The sequence below is a fragment of the Thunnus maccoyii genome, chromosome 9 (assembly GCF_910596095.1).
Source record: "Thunnus maccoyii chromosome 9, fThuMac1.1, whole genome shotgun sequence".
In the NCBI taxonomy this organism is placed as follows: Eukaryota; Metazoa; Chordata; class Actinopteri; order Scombriformes; family Scombridae; genus Thunnus; species Thunnus maccoyii.
Genome location: NC_056541.1, coordinates 5,887,941 through 5,908,647, shown reverse-complemented (window position 1 = coordinate 5,908,647; position 20,707 = coordinate 5,887,941). Strand labels below are relative to the sequence as shown.

At 38.7% G+C, this 20,707-nt stretch overlaps 2 protein-coding genes across 3 annotated transcripts in view; one reads left to right on the top strand and one right to left on the bottom strand.

Annotated features, from left to right (window-relative positions):
* The first annotated feature begins 1,904 nt into the window (after window positions 1-1,904).
* On the top strand, window positions 1,905-13,862 carry ascc2 (activating signal cointegrator 1 complex subunit 2). The gene is made up of 19 exons (XM_042422239.1): window positions 1,905-2,052; window positions 4,081-4,187; window positions 4,328-4,486; window positions 4,615-4,788; window positions 5,062-5,191; window positions 5,309-5,376; window positions 5,944-6,057; window positions 7,070-7,182; window positions 7,276-7,350; window positions 7,452-7,556; window positions 7,675-7,743; window positions 8,108-8,182; window positions 8,812-9,067; window positions 10,110-10,306; window positions 10,404-10,523; window positions 10,813-11,037; window positions 11,146-11,239; window positions 12,450-12,541; window positions 12,847-13,862. The coding sequence occupies exons 2-19, from the start codon at window positions 4,104-4,106 to the stop codon at window positions 13,016-13,018; spliced, it is 2,322 nt and encodes a 773-aa protein (XP_042278173.1). The 5' UTR covers window positions 1,905-2,052; window positions 4,081-4,103; the 3' UTR covers window positions 13,019-13,862.
* A 1,075-nt stretch (window positions 13,863-14,937) lies between these two features.
* rnf215 (ring finger protein 215) overlaps window positions 14,938-20,707 on the bottom strand; it is a 29,971-nt gene continuing 24,201 nt past the window's right edge. For both annotated transcript variants that reach the window (XM_042422062.1, XM_042422061.1), the window contains 9 exons: window positions 20,246-20,398; window positions 20,063-20,134; window positions 19,092-19,177; window positions 18,874-18,928; window positions 18,624-18,728; window positions 18,181-18,297; window positions 17,268-17,411; window positions 17,032-17,134; window positions 14,938-15,968 (listed from right to left, as the gene is read on the bottom strand). In XM_042422062.1, coding sequence (XP_042277996.1) covers window positions 15,946-15,968; window positions 17,032-17,134; window positions 17,268-17,411; window positions 18,181-18,297; window positions 18,624-18,728; window positions 18,874-18,928; window positions 19,092-19,177; window positions 20,063-20,134; window positions 20,246-20,398 — 858 coding nt within the window. In that variant the 3' untranslated portion in view covers window positions 14,938-15,945. The remainder of the gene's footprint in view (window positions 15,969-17,031; window positions 17,135-17,267; window positions 17,412-18,180; window positions 18,298-18,623; window positions 18,729-18,873; window positions 18,929-19,091; window positions 19,178-20,062; window positions 20,135-20,245; window positions 20,399-20,707) is intronic.

Here is a 20,707-nt window from a genome sequence, read left to right as displayed (position 1 = left end):
AATGTGGAATTAATTTAAAAATCTGGCAAAATGACTCTCAAGAGTCTCAAGACTTTAGTCTGTAGTAAAATTATACACATCTTCTCATGTATTTTTAATTTATGTATCTAATGTTGGTTTTCCAGTCAAACTCATCCAGTGTCTACTTCACTTTTAACTGGTGAAGTGACTGAGTTAGTTCCTGAGTGCTAACAGTAATGCCAATAGTAAAAAGGCTTTAATCTTCTTCTATGTCTATAGTTGAAAGTGTTAATAGGATGTTAACAAATTGATTTACTCCAGATCATCTGCAGCATTTTTCCAGAAGGTAGGTGGTCAGAAATTCCTCCCCCCACCTCCCTGGTAACCCAAGTGTTGTGACCTGTAACTGTTCTTTAAAAAAAAATAGTAGGTGATTTATTTATAGTAGGTGTCCACACAGATGTTTTGTGCAAAAATGCATTTATATGTATATGAAGTCTGAGTTAGACTGTGGATTTTTGTCCCCCATCACTTACATTGTATTCACATTATGAAGGGATCCTCTAATAATCAGTATGAACAGGAGGAATGATTAAGGTGAAAAAAATGTGTTTCAATGTTCATTTGGGTTCCTGACTGTTGTTTTAAAGACGGACTTGAAAAACTGTGAACCCATCCTTTAAGTACAACTTAAGTGGTTCTTTATTTGGGTTTAGGACTGTTGGTTGGATAAAACAAGGAATGTGAAGATGTCAATTTGTGCTCTGGGAAACTGTGATGGACATTTTTCACAATTTTATCATTTGGAAAATTATAATTATATATTTGGGGTAAAAAATCCATCTTCTGTTACATATATAAGTATATGTTGTACATTTACTAGTGCTAGAGAAAGAGAGAAAAAACAAAAACAACAAAAAGGAAGAATTAATGAAAGGTTGCCAAATCAAATAAAACCTAATAACATACCTTCTTTTAGTTTTTCTAACTATAAGTGTTTCACACATCTTTCAGTAAAGTTAAGTTGGCTGGTGGGTTTCACTCTTTCCAGTTGAATAAAAATAGTTTACATAATAACAATGTTACAAAACATATACCAAATTATATGGATTACTTGACAGCTCTACCATAACAGCTTTAACACTGAAAACAGACAGAACTGGATCTGGTTTGAGTTGTTTCTGTAAGACATCGGACAGAGTTTGAAATATTTTAGTCCAATATGAAGCTGGTGTCTGTCAACATCAATTATGGGATGGATTTACTGTAGGAAACATCTTGGAGCGTCTAAGTTTTGATAGCTGCAGTCGGTGTAATATGAACTGCAGCAACATCTGTTGTATTTCAGATTCATATCTTGCTAATCAATACTGACATCCATGGACAATCATGCAGTTTACTATCATCAGCAGTATCCGCCTGACTCTGTCTGTCTGTCTATCTATCTATCTATCTATCTATCTATCTATCTATCTATCTATCTATCTATCTATCTATCTATCTCTGCTACATACAGAAGAGGAATGAACATGTTTTTGTGCCTTTTCCCACTGATCCTCTGTGATCTCCACTCTCAGGTCTTCCTGCCAGGTCTCTTTTAAATGGTCCAATGTAGTTGTACAGTCTATTTGTGCAAGTGCATCATGGATTTTAAATATAGCTCCTTTAGTTAAGGGGTTGGACAGGAGTAATATGTCCGTTGTGGAACCGGGTGGCTTGTTGGGAAAGGATGGAAACGTTTTTCTTTAAAAACTGCCAAATTACAGATATATATTGAAGAGTTTAAAATAATCAAATTCATAATGGACAATGAAAATTATATTCTGCATGTAAAACACCAAAGTAAAAACTGAGTAACTGCGGTGCTGCTGCTCTCTCCTTGGTGCCCATTAGAGGGCGGTAATGAAACTCGAAGTGTGTTTTACTGCGCATGCGTCATGTCAGAAAACAAACCATGTCACTTCCGGGCCCGAGACACCAGCATCGTCAGACAGGTGATTAGACAACGTTTGGAAACCGAAACTGCAGGGAGAAGCTGTGACGACTTTTAATGGGATGGCTTGATACAGTTATAGACAGTCACATTAAGAGGTGAGCGGATTTATAAACTCTAACTTTAAACTATAGATTTAAATAAAGTCGCCGGCTGGTTACCGTTAGCCTCCATTCATTGAGCTGCTGTCTTCTCTGGTGAACTTGTCAAAAAGCACGACAGTTAGCACGACATTTTAACTGGCCACGTCGTTTTTTTAAAATTCAGAATTTAGCAAATAAACTACGTGGCCTCTCATAGTCATAGCGAGCTATGAAAGTTACAGCCGTTAACAGGTTGCTTTGCCAACATCTTGATTTAAAAAAACAGAAGAAGTAACGTTAGTTAGCTGAGTGAATCTGTTTCTAGCTTTACATTTCTGAGCCGGTTAGCTGAATAAAAAGCAGCTGTAGCTCTTTTTGCTCCAGTTTGTGCCTCTCACGTAACGTTTAGCATGCACGTTAAAGGACAGGTTCACAGTTTTTCAAGTCTGTCTTAAAACAACAGCCAGGTGTCCAAATGAATATTGAAATATGTTTTGCTGTAATCATTCCTCCTGTTCATACTGACCATTACAAGATCCCTTCATAATGCCCTTACAATGTAAGTGATGGGGGACAAAATCCACAGTCCTCCTTCTGTGCAAAAATGTATTTTAAAGTTTATCTTAAGCTAATATGAAGCTCTAGCTGTCCTAATTAGTCAAATCAAGTAGATATCTTTCAACATTACATTTTTTAGTGCCAAAGTCCCTTTTTTTGTTACTATACTTCCACCACAGCTCAACAGGGAAACATAAAGAGATAATTTGATGCTAAAAGGACTGTAAATGTGTCAGATATCCACTTGATATGACTAACTCAGACGGCTGAAGCCTCATATCAGCTTCACATCAACTTTTAAGTGCATTTTTGCACTAGATGTCTGTGTGGACACACTGTGGATTTTGGCCTCCATCACTTACATTGAAAGCACATTGAAGGGGATCTTTTAACAGCCAGTATGAACAGGAGGAATGATTACAGCGAGGGGAACCTCTTTCACTGTTCATTTGGACACCTGACTGTCGTTTCAAAAACTGAACCTGTCTTTTAACCATAAATTTTTCTTAAAGAGAATTAACCAGTGATAAAGATAACAAACACAGAAGGTCTTTTAAGAAGCATACGGTTGTCTTGAGGTATTTCCAGAATCCTCACAGACTCTTCTAAACATCTGGATGAAGTTATAGTCTGTCCACTGAACAATAAAAAACTATTTTTAACCCCAACGTTGTTAAAAGATGGTTAGAAGAGTTTTTGAGGATTCTGAAAACACCGTCAGACCTTCTGTTTTTTCGTCGGTGTATTATCTTTAAGAGAAACTGAGACTTCTTAGACCGGAATGTAAAGTATGCAAATAGCCTACATGAGAGGCACAAACTGGGGCTAATTGACACGTTTCAACTATCGTCAGGAGGGAAAAGAATGTGACGAGCAACTGTTGTTCACATCTTTGCTAGATATTTGAAATCAAATGTCCTTAATAGTTTTTCTTTTTCACATGTTGTAGCTGAACATAACAGCAACATCTGTACAATACAACAGAGTTTTGGATAACAATACACTCATTTACTAGTTTATTAGATCCACCTAACCAAGTAAAATGTCCAGTTTTTGTTGAAACTGTAAAATAAGTGTTGATACAACTTGGAGGAACAAAGAAAGTATAAAGTAAGTAAGTAGTAAAAGTAATAAAAAGTAAGTGTAAATGAGTAAAGCAGTGGTGAGGCGGCCAACATTTAGTCCAACTGGTAGTGAGATGTCGCTGTTGGGTAGATTTGGTTTATCAAAGACGCTAGCAAACAAATACAGTACATAAAATAAGCAATGTCAGATAGGTCAGACCACTGTGTTTAACTATATATCTTTAAACCCTACAGTTATGGCTGCAAATGATGACACAAATAAACAAGTTTGCCGATTTCACATATCTCTGCAGTTCAAATCAACTGCCAGTTGTCTACCCTGAAGTGACTGTTGTTGTTAGTGTGACGTCAAGGTGATTCGGTCTATTTTAAATGTCTTTTTGTTGCAATGACTCGTCAGAAATAATCTGAGAAGGAGACGCCATGGCCTGTGCTCGAGTGCCCCTGGATGAGCAGCAGGTGACCGAGCCTGGCCCGCTGGGAAAAGAGCGCACACTGCCCGCACTGGTGAGTCAGCTCTTCCTCGTGTCGATACAGAGACGTACCAACACATCAGCCAGTCTGCGGTGCTCCAGGAATAGCCTGAGTTACCTCTCATGAGGAGCAGTTTATTAGACTCAAACCCTGTGCTTTTTTTAACACGCTAGCACCCGGACAGGAAGGAGGAGCGCTATTTTGTGCCTTATAAGCCCCTGCCAGAGGATAGCACTCCTGCTGAGGTGGAGGAGTTTTTGGAGCATGCGAAATTTATCACGGAGGACCTGGAGTGGCTGCTCGCACTGCCTCACGATAAGTTTTGGTGTCAGGTGAGGGACTGTCGACGTGTCTTTTTTTCCTCTCTTTTCATTCAGCAACATTAGTCTGTAGATTCAGCGGCCGTGAGCCTCTTTCTCAACGTCTTCCCTCCTCTGCTATGGTCCATCTTTTCCACCAGGTGGTGTTCGATGAGTCCCTGCAGAGATGCTTAGACTCGTATCTGCATCACGCTCCTCGCGGCCTCGACCTCGCCGCCCTGCCCTCCTCCCCGGCGGTGGCTGAAATGCAGCGCTCCGTCCACAGGATGGTCTTCTTGACCTTCCTAAGGATGGCGACGCACAAAGAATCAAAGGTAGGATCAGAAACCGGATAATAGTCAAGTGATGCTCCAAACGGCTTCTTAGAGGAGGCGGATGCTTGAGATTTTTCTGTATTTTCCAGTAATAGTATTGTCACTGCTGATGTACATGATCACCTGTTTGATCGTGTGTGTGTGTGTGTGTGTGTGTGTGTGTGTGTGTGTGTGTGTGTGTGTGTGTGTGTGTGTGTACGTGTGTGTACGTGTGTGTACGTGTGTGTACGTGTGTGTACGTGTGTGTGTGTGTGTGTGCTTCTCTTCCCTCAGGAGAACTTCCTCACCCCGGCTGTGTTTGGAGAAATTATCTACGACAACTTTCTTTTTGACATTCCCAAAATTTTGGATCTTTGCATGTTATTTGGAAAAGGCAACAGCCAGCTGCTGCATAAGATGATAGGTGGGCTGTTTCTTTAAATCTTATCAATTATCATTAATTATTATATGAAATGAAAACTCTTTGTTAACTTTAATAATGATGTCCCTTTTTTTTTTTTTTTTTTTTTTTTTTTTTTAGAGAACATCTTTACCCAGCAGCCATCATACTATAGCGACCTGGATGAGACGGTACCCACTGTGTTAGAGGTGAGATTAGATTTTTAAAATACAGCTGTGTATGTTTCTATGAAGGAGAAATGAAATGTTAGACTAGTAAAAAAGCATGTTAAAGTTTAAGGCTACAACAAGAATATTATTTTCATAATGAACTGAGTGTTGAGTCAATGAAATGTTAAAACAATTGTGAAAAAATGGCATTCCTAATTTCTCAGAGGCTACATTAATGTCTTCAGCGTGCTTGTTTTGTCCAACTAACAGTCTAAAACCTTCATGTATTTAATTTACATATTAAGTCATAAAGAAAAACAGCAAATCATCATATTTAATAACTGTAATCAGAGAATGTTTGGCTTATTTGCTTGAAAAATGACCGAAACAACGACTTATCGTTATCGTCATCAAAATAGTTGCCCGTAAATTTCCTTTAGATCAATGAATCTACTGATCATTGCAGCTTTTCCTGAAATTGAACTCAAAAAATTCTAGACACAAAAACAATATGCTGTTAAGATTTAGTGAAAATGTCTAATGAACATGTCCATCCTCCTCCTTTCACTCTCTCTCTCTCTCCTTTTTCTTCTCCATCACCTTCAGGTGTTTGACACTATCCTGGACAGATGTGGTCTCCAGTGTGAAGGAGCCACCGCCATGGAACCGATGAAGCTTAACGCACACAAACAGCCCACTGCCATGACCATGAGCCAGCAGGTCAGACACACACATCAGTCCCCAACCACATATTCACCACATTTCACACTAACGGATAATATCTAGTGCTGATGTGTTGCCGCTAAGACGGTCGTGAATATTTAATCTGTTGTTGAGGCATGGAAACATTTTCTTTGTGAACAAATAAAGTGGATTTTGATAATTCCTAATTCAATTTGGATTAGAGCTGCAATGACTAATCAATTAATAGATTAATAAAATTAATCTACAACTATATTTGATAATCAAATAATCATTTTTGTAATTTTTTCAAAACAAATAGGCCAAATCTGCTGGTTCTTTGAAGCTTTTCTTTGTCATTCATAATAGTAAAGTGAATATTTTGGGGGTTTTGGACTGTTGATCAGGTCAAACAAGACATTTGGAGATGTCACTGTAAATGATTGGTTTATCATTTTAATGTGCAGGAAATAGGCACAGATAAAGTAACATCCTGGGTGTCAGAGTAAACAGGGACAGGTTAAGGGGTCAAAGGTCACATGTAGCTTGGGGCTTTTGCCCTCCTGTGTCCATGGAAGATGTGGCTCTTATCTAGCATACATGTGTATGTAAATATATACCTCATGGCTGTTTGCCATCGGCTGTAATCATATAAACTGATACAATCACAGATCATTTCTCTGTTCCTTCTGACACTATAACAGAGTAGATTTGCTCTTTGTTCGGTGAGACGAACTGATGCAAATCTTTGTGTTTTTTGTCTCCTTATCGTACAATAATCATTATTAATGTTCAACCCAGCTGTGTTTTGTTTATTATTTCATATGTATTTAGTGTTTTCAGACGATTTCCACAACATCACCACGAGCTCTTAGAAATTATAACACGCATTCAAAACGATGAATCAAAAAAATAATCAGCAGATTAATCGATTATGAAAATAGTTGTTAGTTGCAGCCCTAATTAGGATTGATAGTAGAAAAACAATGTGTCATTTTCAGCCTTAATGGACAGTACAGCTTGATAATATGTGTTTGTTTTCTTGTTTTAGGAACTTGTAGATATTATTTTGTACCTGTGTGACTCGACAACCACCATCCATGCCTTCCTGGACATCTTCCCTGCTGCCTGCTCCAGCTTCCACTCCCACAGCTTCCTCGACAGGTACCTGATTCCCATCCAACTACATCACAACTCAACTTTCAGCATTTCCTTCGCTGAAAGTTTTCTTGATTATTATATTTTCCCTCCTGTCAGATTGACCTCGTTTTATGAGACCGCTGTGCCTGACCTTGAGAAGGCCTTGAGGAAGAGAAACTTTGATGATAAAGGGTGAGCGTCTGTTTCAGGGATTTAATGCAGGAAAAAAAAGAGGATTGACACCAGAATATATGAATAATATATTTGTAACAATCTTCCAAACCCTCCTTTAGTGTTCAGGAGGACGCGTGGAAGAGATTATCACACTCCTGTCGGAAGATGGTGGAGATGGCTCACCTGGTGCTGCACCACACCTGCCTACAGCCGATCCTGGAGGGGTGAGACGTCAAAACTCTCAACATGTAGTTTAGCGAGATTAGCATGTAGCGATCTATTCTGACACACACACACACACACACACATACAATAATGCTGCTGCTGTTTGTTATCTTGCAGCGGAGAAAACATGCAAACGTTTGCAGAGGAGCTACTTCAACATTTCACGTCTTTTTTACCAGAGAAAAGGTAAGAGATCACAGGTTCCTTCCTCATTAAATCTGAGAAATGGTTTATTATAGTCACATCAAATGTCCCCCCAGTCTGTGTCTTTAAGGTAAATTGTACTCACTGGGGTTTTGTTGTGAAACAGGTTTGTATTTAGATTGATCAAGTCGACTGCCAGCGTCTGTTTAATTATTGTTTATTGTTTAAGCAGAGGAGCCAAACCGGCTGCATCGCACACACACATTAACACATTTAGATTATAAATGTTTTACTTTCAGCATTTGGCACTCAGAAAACACTGATGGGAGTAAAATGAAAAGTAAGCAAGTGATAGAAAGTTGTCTGTTTGACACGCTGTAATTTACGTTTTGATCTTTTCTTTTAGGTTCTTGTCAGACTACGATGAGCAGTTCCCCATCGCAGACGACATCAGCCTCCTACATCAGGCCCTGCCTGTCATGTATCCTTATCAGATTTACAAATGTGTCTAGACAATAACATAATGCTTAAAATATGTACATCTGTTTACTAATGTAAAATGATATTTCAGTGTTGACGACATATTTCTAAAGATCCACAGACATATAGATTTGTGTTTCTGTACTAGACCTTTAAATTCCAACTTTACTTCAGTATGTATAGACGTTAATTGACCAAACGGTCTGAGGGAAAGCTCTGAAATTGTTGTGCTGGTGAGAACACAAACAATATCAATTAAATATTTATTTCAACTAGCAGGAACAAATATAGTCGACAACCAGTTGCGGTGGAGAGAAGTCCGAGATGGAAGAGAACTGTCACAAGTTGCTTTTAATTGTAGGAAGTATGAAACTTGCAAATAGTACAGGAGCATGATGTCATCTAGAGGAGTCATAAAGCTCTGAAAAAGACTTGAGTGTTAGTGTCAGACAGTAATAACTTTTAGTGTTAGTTATTTACATTTATATTTATTCATTCGGTTGATGCTTTTGTCCAACGTCAAGCCACAGTAGGTAAAGGAGAATAACAAATAAGAATTTTTTTTATGAGAGCCTGAAAATTAAATGAGTGTTTCAGTCGGTTCCTTCCTTAACCGCCCGTTTCCTCCAGCGACGAGACCAGGACGTCCTACCTGCTCCAGGGGGTCGAGAGCGCCTGGGACAGCGTCGGGCGACGGAAACCGCAGAGCCAGATTCAGCTGAGAACGTCCTCGTCATTTGTAGCCAATCAGGGAGCAGTGGGCGGTGCTTCTGCCGCTTCCTCTTCAGCCAGCTTTAACCCTCAAGAGGTCCGAGAACCAGGAGAAGGAGGAGAGAGTCTGAGAGGAGCAGAGGCCATGCTGGATGTTTCCCTAAAAGGAAATAACGTTAGTCTTTTCATTATCGTTTATTTAACAGCTCATCAGCACCACAGATGATGTCATAAACTCGCTTGTTTACAACATTAGAGATCATTAGTTCATTAATGGATTAGTTGCCAACCATTAAATTAAACTATTTTGATAATTGATTAATCATTTTGAAAGAAATAAATGTCCAAATTCTCTGATTCAAGCTTCTTAAATATAAATATTTTCTAACTTTGCAAATCCTCCATGACAATTAACAGAATAGTGTTGGGTTGTGGACCCCGTGGGCTTTGTGAAACAGTGATTGACAATTTTGCCATTTTCTAACATTTTATAGACCAAACAACTAATTGATTAATGGAGAAAATATTCAACAGATTAATTACAGTGAAAATGCCAAATGATAACGATATACAGCAAAGAAAAATGTCTGTAGAGAAAAGTTTAATAATAATTCCTTTTTTTAATTACACAAAGGTAATTAATAATTCTTAACATTAAATGTAGAAAATATATTAAAACATTTAAAAGACAATGAGAAGAAAAAGAAGATAAACAATAAATCTTCCTAAATTTATTGTAATAAAAATGGCAGACGTATGTGTGAAGTATTGGAGGAAGGTTTGAAAAGGAAAGATGTATGAGCTCGACTCATCCAGTTCAGAGTGAATCATTACTGAACTAATGTTACATGTCAGTGTTGCCTCTGTGTGACGGATGTTAAGTATCAGACAGCAAACATGCTCACCTCTTTTTGACTTGTACATGTCTAATTGACTTTTTTTTTTTTTGGAACATTTTTCACAGCTTGTCTTTTATTTATGACAGACAGATAGAGGTGGATTATGAACTGTAGCTGCTCTGAAGAACTTTTTTTATGAACAGAAAACTTTTATGTTTGGAAAGGTCACAGCCTGTGAAATAACCAAATAAGATGAAGGAAAACTGTGTATGATGCTCATAAAAACAAGTCTATAGAGGGTTATACTAAACATGCAGAAAGCTAAGAACTAAAATTCAACATTACCAAGTGACCTGACCTCACTTCATTGTGTTTTAGGGAGCGGTTTGTCCGGTGAGCGGGGCGGAGCTGGAGTCTCTGCTGTCGTGTATCAGGGACCTGCTGCCTGATTTGGGAGAAGGCTTCCTGCTGGCCTGCCTGCAGGAGTACGACTACAACTCTGAGCTGGTCATCAACAACATCCTGGAGGACCGGTTGGCCCCGAACCTGGACAAACTGGACCGAGCCATGCCGAGGTAATGCCGCACGCTGATGCTGGGATACACTGGGTTTACATATGAGGCTTATATATGTTTTCTGTGTGTTGACCTCGCTCCTCTCATGTCTGCTCAGGCCTGTGAAGGAGGAGGTTTCAAGTGTTCTGAGCAAAAGATCCAACGTGTTTGACGACGACGAGTTTGACATCTTCCGCAGGGATCAGGTGGACATGTCACGCATCTGGAAGGGCAGGAGGTAAAAGCACATCGGAGACGCTCGCTGAGAAAAGATAAAAGATCTGGACTCCTTTTATATCCTTGTAGTTGCACAAACTGACTGATAATTTGAACAAACTAATTTTCTAGTGACAAAACTGAGGTTTTACCTGATTTATGTGCTTTAAAAATCCTGTTCCATTAAAGCCAAGTCAGAATTTACTGCCTCTCTCTGCAACGCTGCCATTAAAAACTCAGATTTAAACAATTTCCAACTCATATTTAACAGATGAGACCGTCTTAGGTGACGTGTTTTCTTCCTCCTGCAGGAAAGGTGAGAGCGCTCGAGAGCTGCTGGACGACAAACAGCACATAGCGGAGCAGAAAGCTCGTTACCAGGCCTACGAGACGGTGGTGGACGAGGTCGTCATCGAGCCCGGTGAATCCGCCGCCAGCTACGGCCTGGACGACTACGACGACGAGTACGACGACACCTACGACATGAACCAAGTGGGAGCCAACGACCTGGACGGAGACAGTCTGCTGAACAGAAGGTGAATCTGTTATTCTCAGGTTTTGATCACAGTGAAGTATAAAATGTTTAATAAGTTGCTCTGGTAGTGGACGAGTCGTTCATTCAGTGTGTGTCTGTTTTCCCGCAGACCTTTTACAGTCCCTCAGGTACTAAGAAAAGGAAACAAACACGAGGATGTGGACGAAGGCGAAGACGAGGATGAGGAAGAAGAAAGTGTACAGGTAATTAAATCACATCAATCTTTTTTTAAACCATTTTTTACAGCTAAGAGAGACTTTTTACTGAATATTAACCTGAAATTTATCCCATTGTTGTAATTGACTCCTAAAGGATAAACAGGAATTACGCTGTATTTTACAGATCCTTTAATTTTATAATTTTATATATTTCCAAGTTGTCTGAGTAATTTGCAGAAGTTTAATGGTTCATTTTTAGGATGTTTTACGGAGAGGGTGCTGAATATGTCACAAATTCTAAGAAAAAAAACAGAAAAAAGTGTTTAGTAATTCATCTGTAGTTATTTATCTGCAAAAAATAGAAAATACGTAGTTTTCAGTGTGTAATTTTGTGTCCACATTTTAGCATATTAAGTTTTTTCAATAATTTCATAAAAGTAGCTGCTTTGTAACTTTTAATTTTCGGGACATTTCTTTGAAAGGGTTAATTGTAATTTGGTAATATACTGGAAATGTTCTCATTATAGAGTTTTTAAGCTAATATGTGCTAATATGTAGTTTGACACACTACACAAATCTACACACTGAAAACACAATATTTTCTCAGTTAAAGAATTATTAAGAGTCTAATTTATGAAGACTTTTTGCAGATTAACAACTATGTATGAATCCAAATATAATGAATCTCCAACTAGACCTACTTAACATTTTTTTTGTTTGTTTTTTTCTTCTCTCTGTAAAATGTCCTAAAAATTAACTGTTAAATAGCTGCAAATTAATCTGAAGATTAGACCAGTAAAATAAATCAGTAGCATTTATCCATGTAGCTTAAATTAAAAGCCCCTTCTTTTAGCACACTGGTGCAAAGTGCTGAATAGAAAGTGGCATTTTTATTTTAAATGACATTAAATTGAATTTAACTGGTAATTATGTGAAGAACTAGCAGAATTACTGAAGATGAGAAATGATAAAAAACATCTTAATCACATTTCTAGTATCACTGCAAACACCACTAAACACGTTTCATATGTAGAGATAAAATACATTTGCCAAATGTATTTTTACTGCAGAGTAATTTGTTTGCTGGATGAATTCCAGTTAACATAATTTTCCTAAATGTTAATGTCGTCTTGTGAAATGAAACTACAGTTGTGTCATATCTATATATATAAAACACTATATCTGCATGTTTACTTTCCTTGTGTGAAGGTTGTCAAACGGTGTGATGACATGTTGAACCCTTTTTATATTTCAGAACAACGTTAACAGAGACCAGTTTGTGCAGGACCCGGCTCTGCTGAGGGAGAGGGCTGAAGCTAGAAGAGCCGCCATGCAGCAGAGGAAAGGGTAAAGACTTCTTTATCAAATCATAAAAGATGAATGAAAGCTGAAAGGTAGATTGTTTTTCATTTAGGGGTTTCTACCTGGTTCTCAAAGTTGAATTTAACACTTTTTAAGACTGGTTGATACCCTGTTATTATCATTTGTGATGGAAACACAACATAGGTTCGGCATGATCAGTTTGACTCCTTCCTTTTTTTTTTTTATATTAATCTGTGTTTTTGTCATTCAGAAAAAATTGTAACTTTGTGTTAAATTTTCCTTCGACTCCATCCACACCTCTGTTGACTCCCTTCATCCTTCTCCTCCAGCATCCGGCCGGAGCGTCCCAGCAACGTCGTGGGCCGGGCCAAAGGTCAAGGACAAACGTTGGAGACATTCCTGGACCGACGCAAGAAAGAGGCCAACAAGAGCCGCGGCGCCAACCACAACCGCCGCACCATGGCCGACCGCAAAAGGAACAAAGGGATGATCCCTTCCTGACCTGCGTGACGGCCCGCTGCTCGAACCAAACACACCGGTAGGAGGGAAAGAAGAACTGGCCCTGAAGTCATAAAGAGGGAAAAAGCACCTGAAGGTTTTGGTGAAGAGTTGCATTAGTTTACTGACTGTCTTTTAGAAAGGTGACATTTTTGGCTTTTTGTGATGAGAAGTTGCCGAGCAGCTTGGTGGACTGATTGAGACCCAGAACATCTGCTTTTAGCGTTTGAGCCTAAAGGATGTTCAATTCTTTGGCCCAAATCATTTTCTTTTTATTGAAAAAAAAACAAACCAAAGTTCAGAGTGTGAGTCAGGGACTGACGACAAAGAATAAGACCTTCTTTCTTTTTTTTTTGCCAAGTAACAAATCAGTTTATTGTTATTAAGATCCAGAGTGATCGATTGAAGTTTCTTTGACATCATTATCATCTTCAAATAAACAACATAGGAATAAAAAGGAAGAATTATCCAAGTGTTTTTTGGAGAAAGTGGTTCCTTCTGTAGCTGGAAGAACAAATTACTGACCTGGTGATCAAGTCTGGACGTCAGCGGCAGAGCGGCGTGCGTGCGTGAAAAGCCGCTCGCATGTTAACGTTTTAAATGCATGCAAGTGATGTCATCCACCCGCTTCACGCCACCGCCGCCGCCGCTGTCCAGTATCCGCTAAAACTAAAGTCTAGTTAAAAAAAAAAAAGAAATCCGCTCTGTGACCCATCATCATTATGAAGCTTTTGTGTTTTGGAAGCACGTGCAGTAGAGGAGCCTCCTACATGTCGCCACGCGCACACACACACTATTTTCTATGGAGAAGACAGATCTATCGGAGCATTTTGTAACAAAACAAAGAGAAAAAAGCACATGTAATTGCTTTTTTGGAGTTGACATTGCAAAGAAAAAAAAAACATCAAATAAATACATTAATACTATGTTTTTGACATCCTTCGAGTTTGAGTCATCACTGACGAAACGCCACGATCACTTTTTTTTCTTTTGTCACGGTCAGGATTGACTTCATGATTACAATTATTTTCCTCTGTTATTTTTTGTGATTTGACAAAAAAGGGCTGCAAATTTTGCACGGAGTCACATTTGGTTTTAACTTGAATGATAAAGCCGGCAAAGTTTTTCTTATCGTCAACAAATCCCATAAAAAGACCCGAAAGAAACAATGAATCGATCCGAATAACGACTAACGAGCTACACTTCATTACCAAACACACACACTGTAGTTTATTGTGAATAAATACTCACTAGAGCACAAAACGTGGATTCATCTGCTGCTGAAAATAGTCTCAGACAAATCTACTGTTTCCTCCTGTTAGCTTGCTCAGCTGTTATGGGAAATGAATGAGGCTTTTCAAAATAAATGTCTATATTTGTGAGCTGTTTTGAAGATTTACATCCTCAGTAGGAACCAGCGAACTAACTAACTGTTGGTTTTGGTCTTTCCGTGGGATTTGTTGGCAGTAAGAATAGAGATTAACACCAACTTTGCACTTTAACTGTAGTTTTTAACTGTATGGAAACACACAGTTTGAATGCAACTTTCTGCAAATATACGTCAAAAACGTCAACATACACAAATGTTGAATGAAAAGAAGAACTGAAGTTAGGACGTTATTAGAGTTAACTGCATCTGTCACATGACCTGCTGTCAGGACAGTTCTCATCTGAGATTTATAAAGCAAAATTATTCTCAGTGGATGAGGCTGATTTTCTATATTTTTCTTACCGATCTCATGTTTGGATCCAAACAATGAATTGATCTACTTACAAGTATTGTGTGTGTGTATCCAAAGTCTGATATGTCTTATTCCTCTGTGCCGTAAACCTCCGTTGTCGTCTAAAAACTCTAAAAACACGTCAATGAGCTGCACTGAAAACATGATCGTTGTCTTTGGAGCTGTTTCTAAACTAACGTGATCAATCTCTTCATAATGAAGGAACTTGTTGAACAGTTTGACTCACTGACATGTTTTTAATAGTTTCTGGACAACAGCAGAGGTCTACTGCAACATCTGTAAGTAGGATCAGTTGATAGTTTGACTCTGCACATGTTGACAATAAGAAACATATAGAAAAGTGCAGCTTCATCCTTTAACTTCTTCATACAGACCTTCTAAATGTGAGGAAGCCAACTGAGCAGTGACCTTTTGAATCCTCTATCACTAAGCATTTAAAACAGTGCAACTAAACGAGCTCCTGTAAGATACAAAGCTGTGATGTTAAAGTAGAATTGAAGAACTGTGTTTGTAGTTTGGGTTTCCATCACTCTGCAGTGAAGTCATAAGGCATGTTGGAAACACTTTTTCCACATCTGGTGCCAACTGTTGCACAGTTAACTTCTGGACTACGACTACGAGACCTCTACGACTAACATTTAATGCAAAGTTTCAACACTAGATGAAATCAGTCTTAGTTCGTCCACTTTGTAAGTTGCTTATTGACATCATTTGGACCTAAAGTGAACATTGACGAGTCGATCGATACGTCAGCGTTTACAATTACTCCGTCAGCTTATCCGGGTTTTATGGAGCAGAAGGTGCGTCCGCAGCCGTAACACAAACACCCTCATGAGTCACGACGTCACATACGAATATTTCCACAGTTGTACAGTAACATGATCCCAGGAAGAAGTACTGTTCACACACACACACACACACAACAGTACCGCTAAAGTACTTCATAGTATTGTGTTAATACTACCACCTAGTGTCCGTGAGACCCGCTGAAGGTCAGAGGTCAGAATCCGACCGGCTCCGCAGTCCTGACGGCCGGTCGGCTGCTGTGAGAAGTTTTATATTTGCTCCCACGATCCATCGCTGGAAGGAGGAAGCGACGAGGTCAGTTTAAAAAAAAAACAACAACAAAAAAAGGGCTACTGGAGTGTCACAGAAGACGAGATGTGATTCCCAGAGGTGAGGTGACCGTTAACTGTCCTTACAGACGCTGCCTGAGGAAGAAAAAGAGATTTTAATCCAGAGCTGAAACCATCAGTGAGTCATTAGATCAGCTGATCAACAGAAAACTACTTTGATGATCGATTTATTAGCATTTATTAAGCCAAAATGATCTGGTTCCAGCTTCTTGTTTAAAAATTTGCTGGATTTCTTTTGGTTTTTAACTGTTGGTTTAACAAAAAGCAATCTGAATGTGTCAAAATGGGTTCTGGACTATTTTAATGTGTTTTTTTTTTTTTTTTTTTTACTATTTTTTGACCTTTTATCGACTGGTGGATTATTCGGGGAAAAAAACAGATTAATTGATATAATATATGGCTCAGATAAAATTAAGACTTTTACTTTGTTAATTAAAGGATAAAAGGAAAAGAAACAAGTGGTTTACTACAGAAGTACAAACTTTACAGTTGATGTATGATTTTAAAAAAAAGGCAGTGAAAAGTGAAGCACACAACACATTTAAGTTCAACATACAAATATGACACATTATACTGTTTGGGCAACAATGAACTGCTGGTTGTTTCCTTTGATCTTAACGTTTCAAATGACTCATAATTTGTACAATAAAACCATTTTTGGTTTTGGTCTTTATGGGAGTTGTTTATAATAAAAATTAAAAAGATGAAAAAGACAATCAGTGAGGATTGTCCTTCTGGTCCTGTGATGAAGGTTTGTTTTTAAATATACATACATGGAAATGGAAAAACAAGTTATTGGTAAAACTTTACTGTAAGGCCTCTATAAGTTAGTATATAAACATTTCATAAATGTTTATAACACTAATGTAGTTTTCAGCAGATATAAGTGTTTATGAATCTTTAACTCCTGCTTAGAGCATCTGTGACTATAAACAATGAAATATAGTAAAATACAGTTTAAATAATGTAAAATATGTCTTCATGGGAGAAGTTATGACTAACAAATACTGTACATTAATAAACACATTCATATCTGCTTACATCTACATTATAGTGTCATTTATTGTTTATATACTGCTTATAAATACAAGAATATTGATACAGTCAAACATGAAGAGACAGATGTGATGTGACTCACTGAGGATGCTGCGTTTGCACAGAGGACAGGTGTGCTGCAGCAGCAGCCAGGGATCCACGCAGTCTCTGTGATACTCATGGAGACACGGCAGCACCCGCAAACACTGAGGACATTATAATTTATTATAATAATTAATTGAGAAAATAATCTGCAGATTAATTGATAATAGAAACAGTTGCAGCTCTAATCTGTAATGCATGAGTGGGTGTGTTTTGCTACACTCTGACTCAGCTGACCTGGTTGTTGTTGAACGGCTCCAGACACACAGCGCAGTTGTCGGTTTCTACCGGCTGGGACGGATCACACCAGGGTTTGGGCTGACGGTACGTTTTGGTCTTCAGGGACGACATTCTCTTCAGGACGTCCTGTTTAGGAAGCAACTGAAGAGATACGACACAGCAGAACATCACGAGTGAAGAATTATCTATAAGTTAAGGGGAGCGACATTATGGATTTTTTATTGTTGTCCATTTGGGTTTTTTAGTCTTTCTATATTTTTTTCTAATATGGACATGTGTATATTTATATATTAAGACTGAACAATCAATAATAAAGTTGCTCAGTAGAAAATGTATTGGAAACTCTTTCAATAATCAAATAATTGAGTCATTTTTTCAAATGAAAATGTCAAACGTTTTCTGGTTCCAGCTCCTCTACTGCTTTTCTCTGTGTGTGAGTCTAAAAGGGCTGTGCAGTAAAAGAAAAAAACATGTTTTTTCAATGTCTGACTCATTGTGCTGCTCTATTTTTAGAGTTTTACAACATAACATTTTGAGTTTCATGACGCTACTATGAAGCTTAATCGTCCACTTTGTCTTCAAACCTTCTGTTCACAACTTATTTGTTAACTCTGCACTGAAGCAACATTATATCACAGTAAAAGAGAGTAAAATATTCAGTTCAACTTGACTATTTCGCATTTTGACTTGTGTTTGACTGAAGTCTGTCTGCACAACGTGAGTTTATGATCTACAGAGTACATGAAGATTCGAAAAACAAAAATATTTTCTAACTAATACATCTGGGAAATTAATGTATTAATAACATTGTACAAAAAAATAGCAGAAAAACATTAATTACACAAGTGTCCACATCTGGCTCTGCTTAGAAAAACAACACAACAAGCTGAGTTCATGATCAGCAGTTTACCTCTAAGTCGTCGTTCAGCTGGTGGTCCTGGTACTGCCAGCGGGCCTGAACGATGACGCCGGTGCTGAGGATCAGAGCCACCAGGAGGACCGTGTCCCACAGCTGCTGCAGGTACTTCTAGAGACACACAGAGAGGAGCGACATGTAAACATCTGCTTCCTCTCACGTTTCATAAAAAACAACACGACTCAGGAAATGATTCTAGTAACAGACAGGAAAGTAAAATGGATGGGACTTTTCTGATTTATAGAGAACCTGAGAATTCTTCCTCTTTACATACTTAAAAATAAAATGTCTGTAAATCCATTTAGCCAATCAGGAGAGGAGAGGTCATTCCCTGGTGGATAAGAAAGTACGTGACTCTCCGTACTCCTTGCTTTACAGCAGCTTTAAGGGAAACATGTTTAAGAGTCTGATGATGTTGATCGTTCTGCTCCCCCTACCTGGACCTGAGAGTTGGTCTCTCCCGTGCAGATGACCCCCTGCCACTCTCCGTAGCGTCCGCCTCTCGATCGCCCGCAGCTGGACCACAGCGTGAGCGTGGCTCCCTGCCCGAACACACAGCAGCACGTGCTCACTGTCAGCTCAGCCTGTCATCTGTTCACTCACCACCGGAGGGTGTTAACGACTGAGAAACACACTGTCAGCTTGATTGATTGATTGATTGATTGACTGATTGATTGAGGGGCTCACCAGGTTGTCCTGCAGGATGGTCTTGTATGTGATTTTCGCTGTCGCCTGAAGGCCCCTGTAGAGAGAAAACATCCTCCATCACTACATTTAAATACACCAGAACTAGATAAACTGTATTTTGAGTGTTTTTTAATCAGAAATGTGAAGTATAGCTGCATTTGAAAGTACAACTATCATCCACGTTGTCAGTATCTATGATAACATGCGTTTTTTTGTACCTGAGCAGAGCTCCGATCAGCTTGGTGACGTTTTCAGACGTCTGGATCACAATGATGGGCTTCGACAGCACCTGAGACAGATCCATCTACAGACAGACACACACACACGTTTATGTTATAAACACTAACTGGACAAAACGTCTTTAAAACTTAACTCATTGTGCATTTTCAGCCGAGACAATCTCATAATCTGTGCACGGCTGTGGCTCAGGAGGTAGAGAGGGTTATCCTCTGATCAGAAACTCGGTGGTTGGATCCGTCCTGTCCGCATGTCGGAATGTCCCCGAGCGAGATAAAGACCTCAGATTGCTCCAGATGTTTGCGTCGTAACTTGATGAGCGTGAACGAGCAGCAGGAAATCTCTTTGGATAAAAGTGCTACATAAATGCAGCCATTTATCTATCGACTCCAGGGCTGTAACTAATGATTAATCTGATAAAATGTTCTGTTTTCATCGATAAAATGCCAGAAAGTTGTAAAAAAAATTACTTGTTATAATTTCCCAGAGTCAACGGTGACGTCTTTATATGTCTTTGTTTTGTCTGACCAACAGTCCAAAAACCAAAGATATTCAGTTTACTGTTGTATAACAAAGAAATACATAAAATTATCACAATATCACACCAAAACTGCAATTTTTGGGGCATTTTTGCTTAAAAAAAATACCAAAACGATATATCAGTTATCAAAATAGTTGCAGATTAATTATCTATTGACTAATCGTTGCAGCTCTAATAGATTCAAACCAAACTCAATAACAATAAATCTCTTATAATTAGTGAAAATTGCCTTTTGATAGAGCAACTTACGTCCTGCTTGCTTTGAGATTCAGCAAACTCAAACTCAACTGCAAGATCACTCAAAGCTCCTCAAAGGTTATGGATCACTATGATGATTAAAATGGCTCTAGATACAAACTGTTACTGTAAGATTTCATGTTAAATTCGCACATTAAATGTGTGAGTTTTTACCTCTCTGACGGTGTTCTGGTTGAGAGCCAGGATGATCAGCGCAGACGCTCCGAGGACCAGAGCTCGCTTCATCTTGAAGAGAAACGAAAGAATGAAAATGTTTCAGGATTAAACTGTAAAATCAGCTGCTTATTAAAAAGTCACAGAACACCTGCTAGCATGCAGTGACCTCTACTGACTTACTTTATTGACCATCGCATCAGCGAAGGACTCCTGGTTTCCGGTGGAGGCTTTGCTGTCGTCCATCTCCACCGGCACCACCCCGATCCACGGCTCCGGCTCTTTGCTGTCATCCTCCGCTTTTCCTCCGCTCACCTGCGGCTCCTCGTCCCGAACCTGAAGACAGAAAAACCGGCTCATCAGTTGTAGTACAGGGTGGAAAACTTGATATTTTTTGATATAATTTTGAATATGAAAGTCACCCCACATTTGTCATCTTTAGTCTCACAAAAACACCTGATTCATGACATCCAATAATGCACAAATTCAAGCCTGAATGGTATAAACTATGTTCTGTGTCACACTTTTCTCTCCTCATACCTGCAGTTCACTATGATTTTCTGCAGAGATGAAATGTTGCTGTGATTAGGGTGCAACTAACCATTATTTTCATTAACTGTTTTATTTATAAAACGATAAAATATG

Excerpts from the sequence above, each read along its gene's own strand:
- ascc2 (XM_042422239.1), top strand. The coding sequence starts at position 4,104 with ATGGCCTGTGCTCGAGTGCCCCTGGATGAGCAGCAGGTGACCGAGCCT. Across the intron at positions 5,377-5,943 it reads CGGTACCCACTGTGTTAGAG|GTGTTTGACACTATCCTGGA; the intron begins GTGAGATTAGAT and ends CATCACCTTCAG. Across the intron at positions 11,038-11,145 it reads GACAGTCTGCTGAACAGAAG|ACCTTTTACAGTCCCTCAGG; the intron begins GTGAATCTGTTA and ends GTTTTCCCGCAG.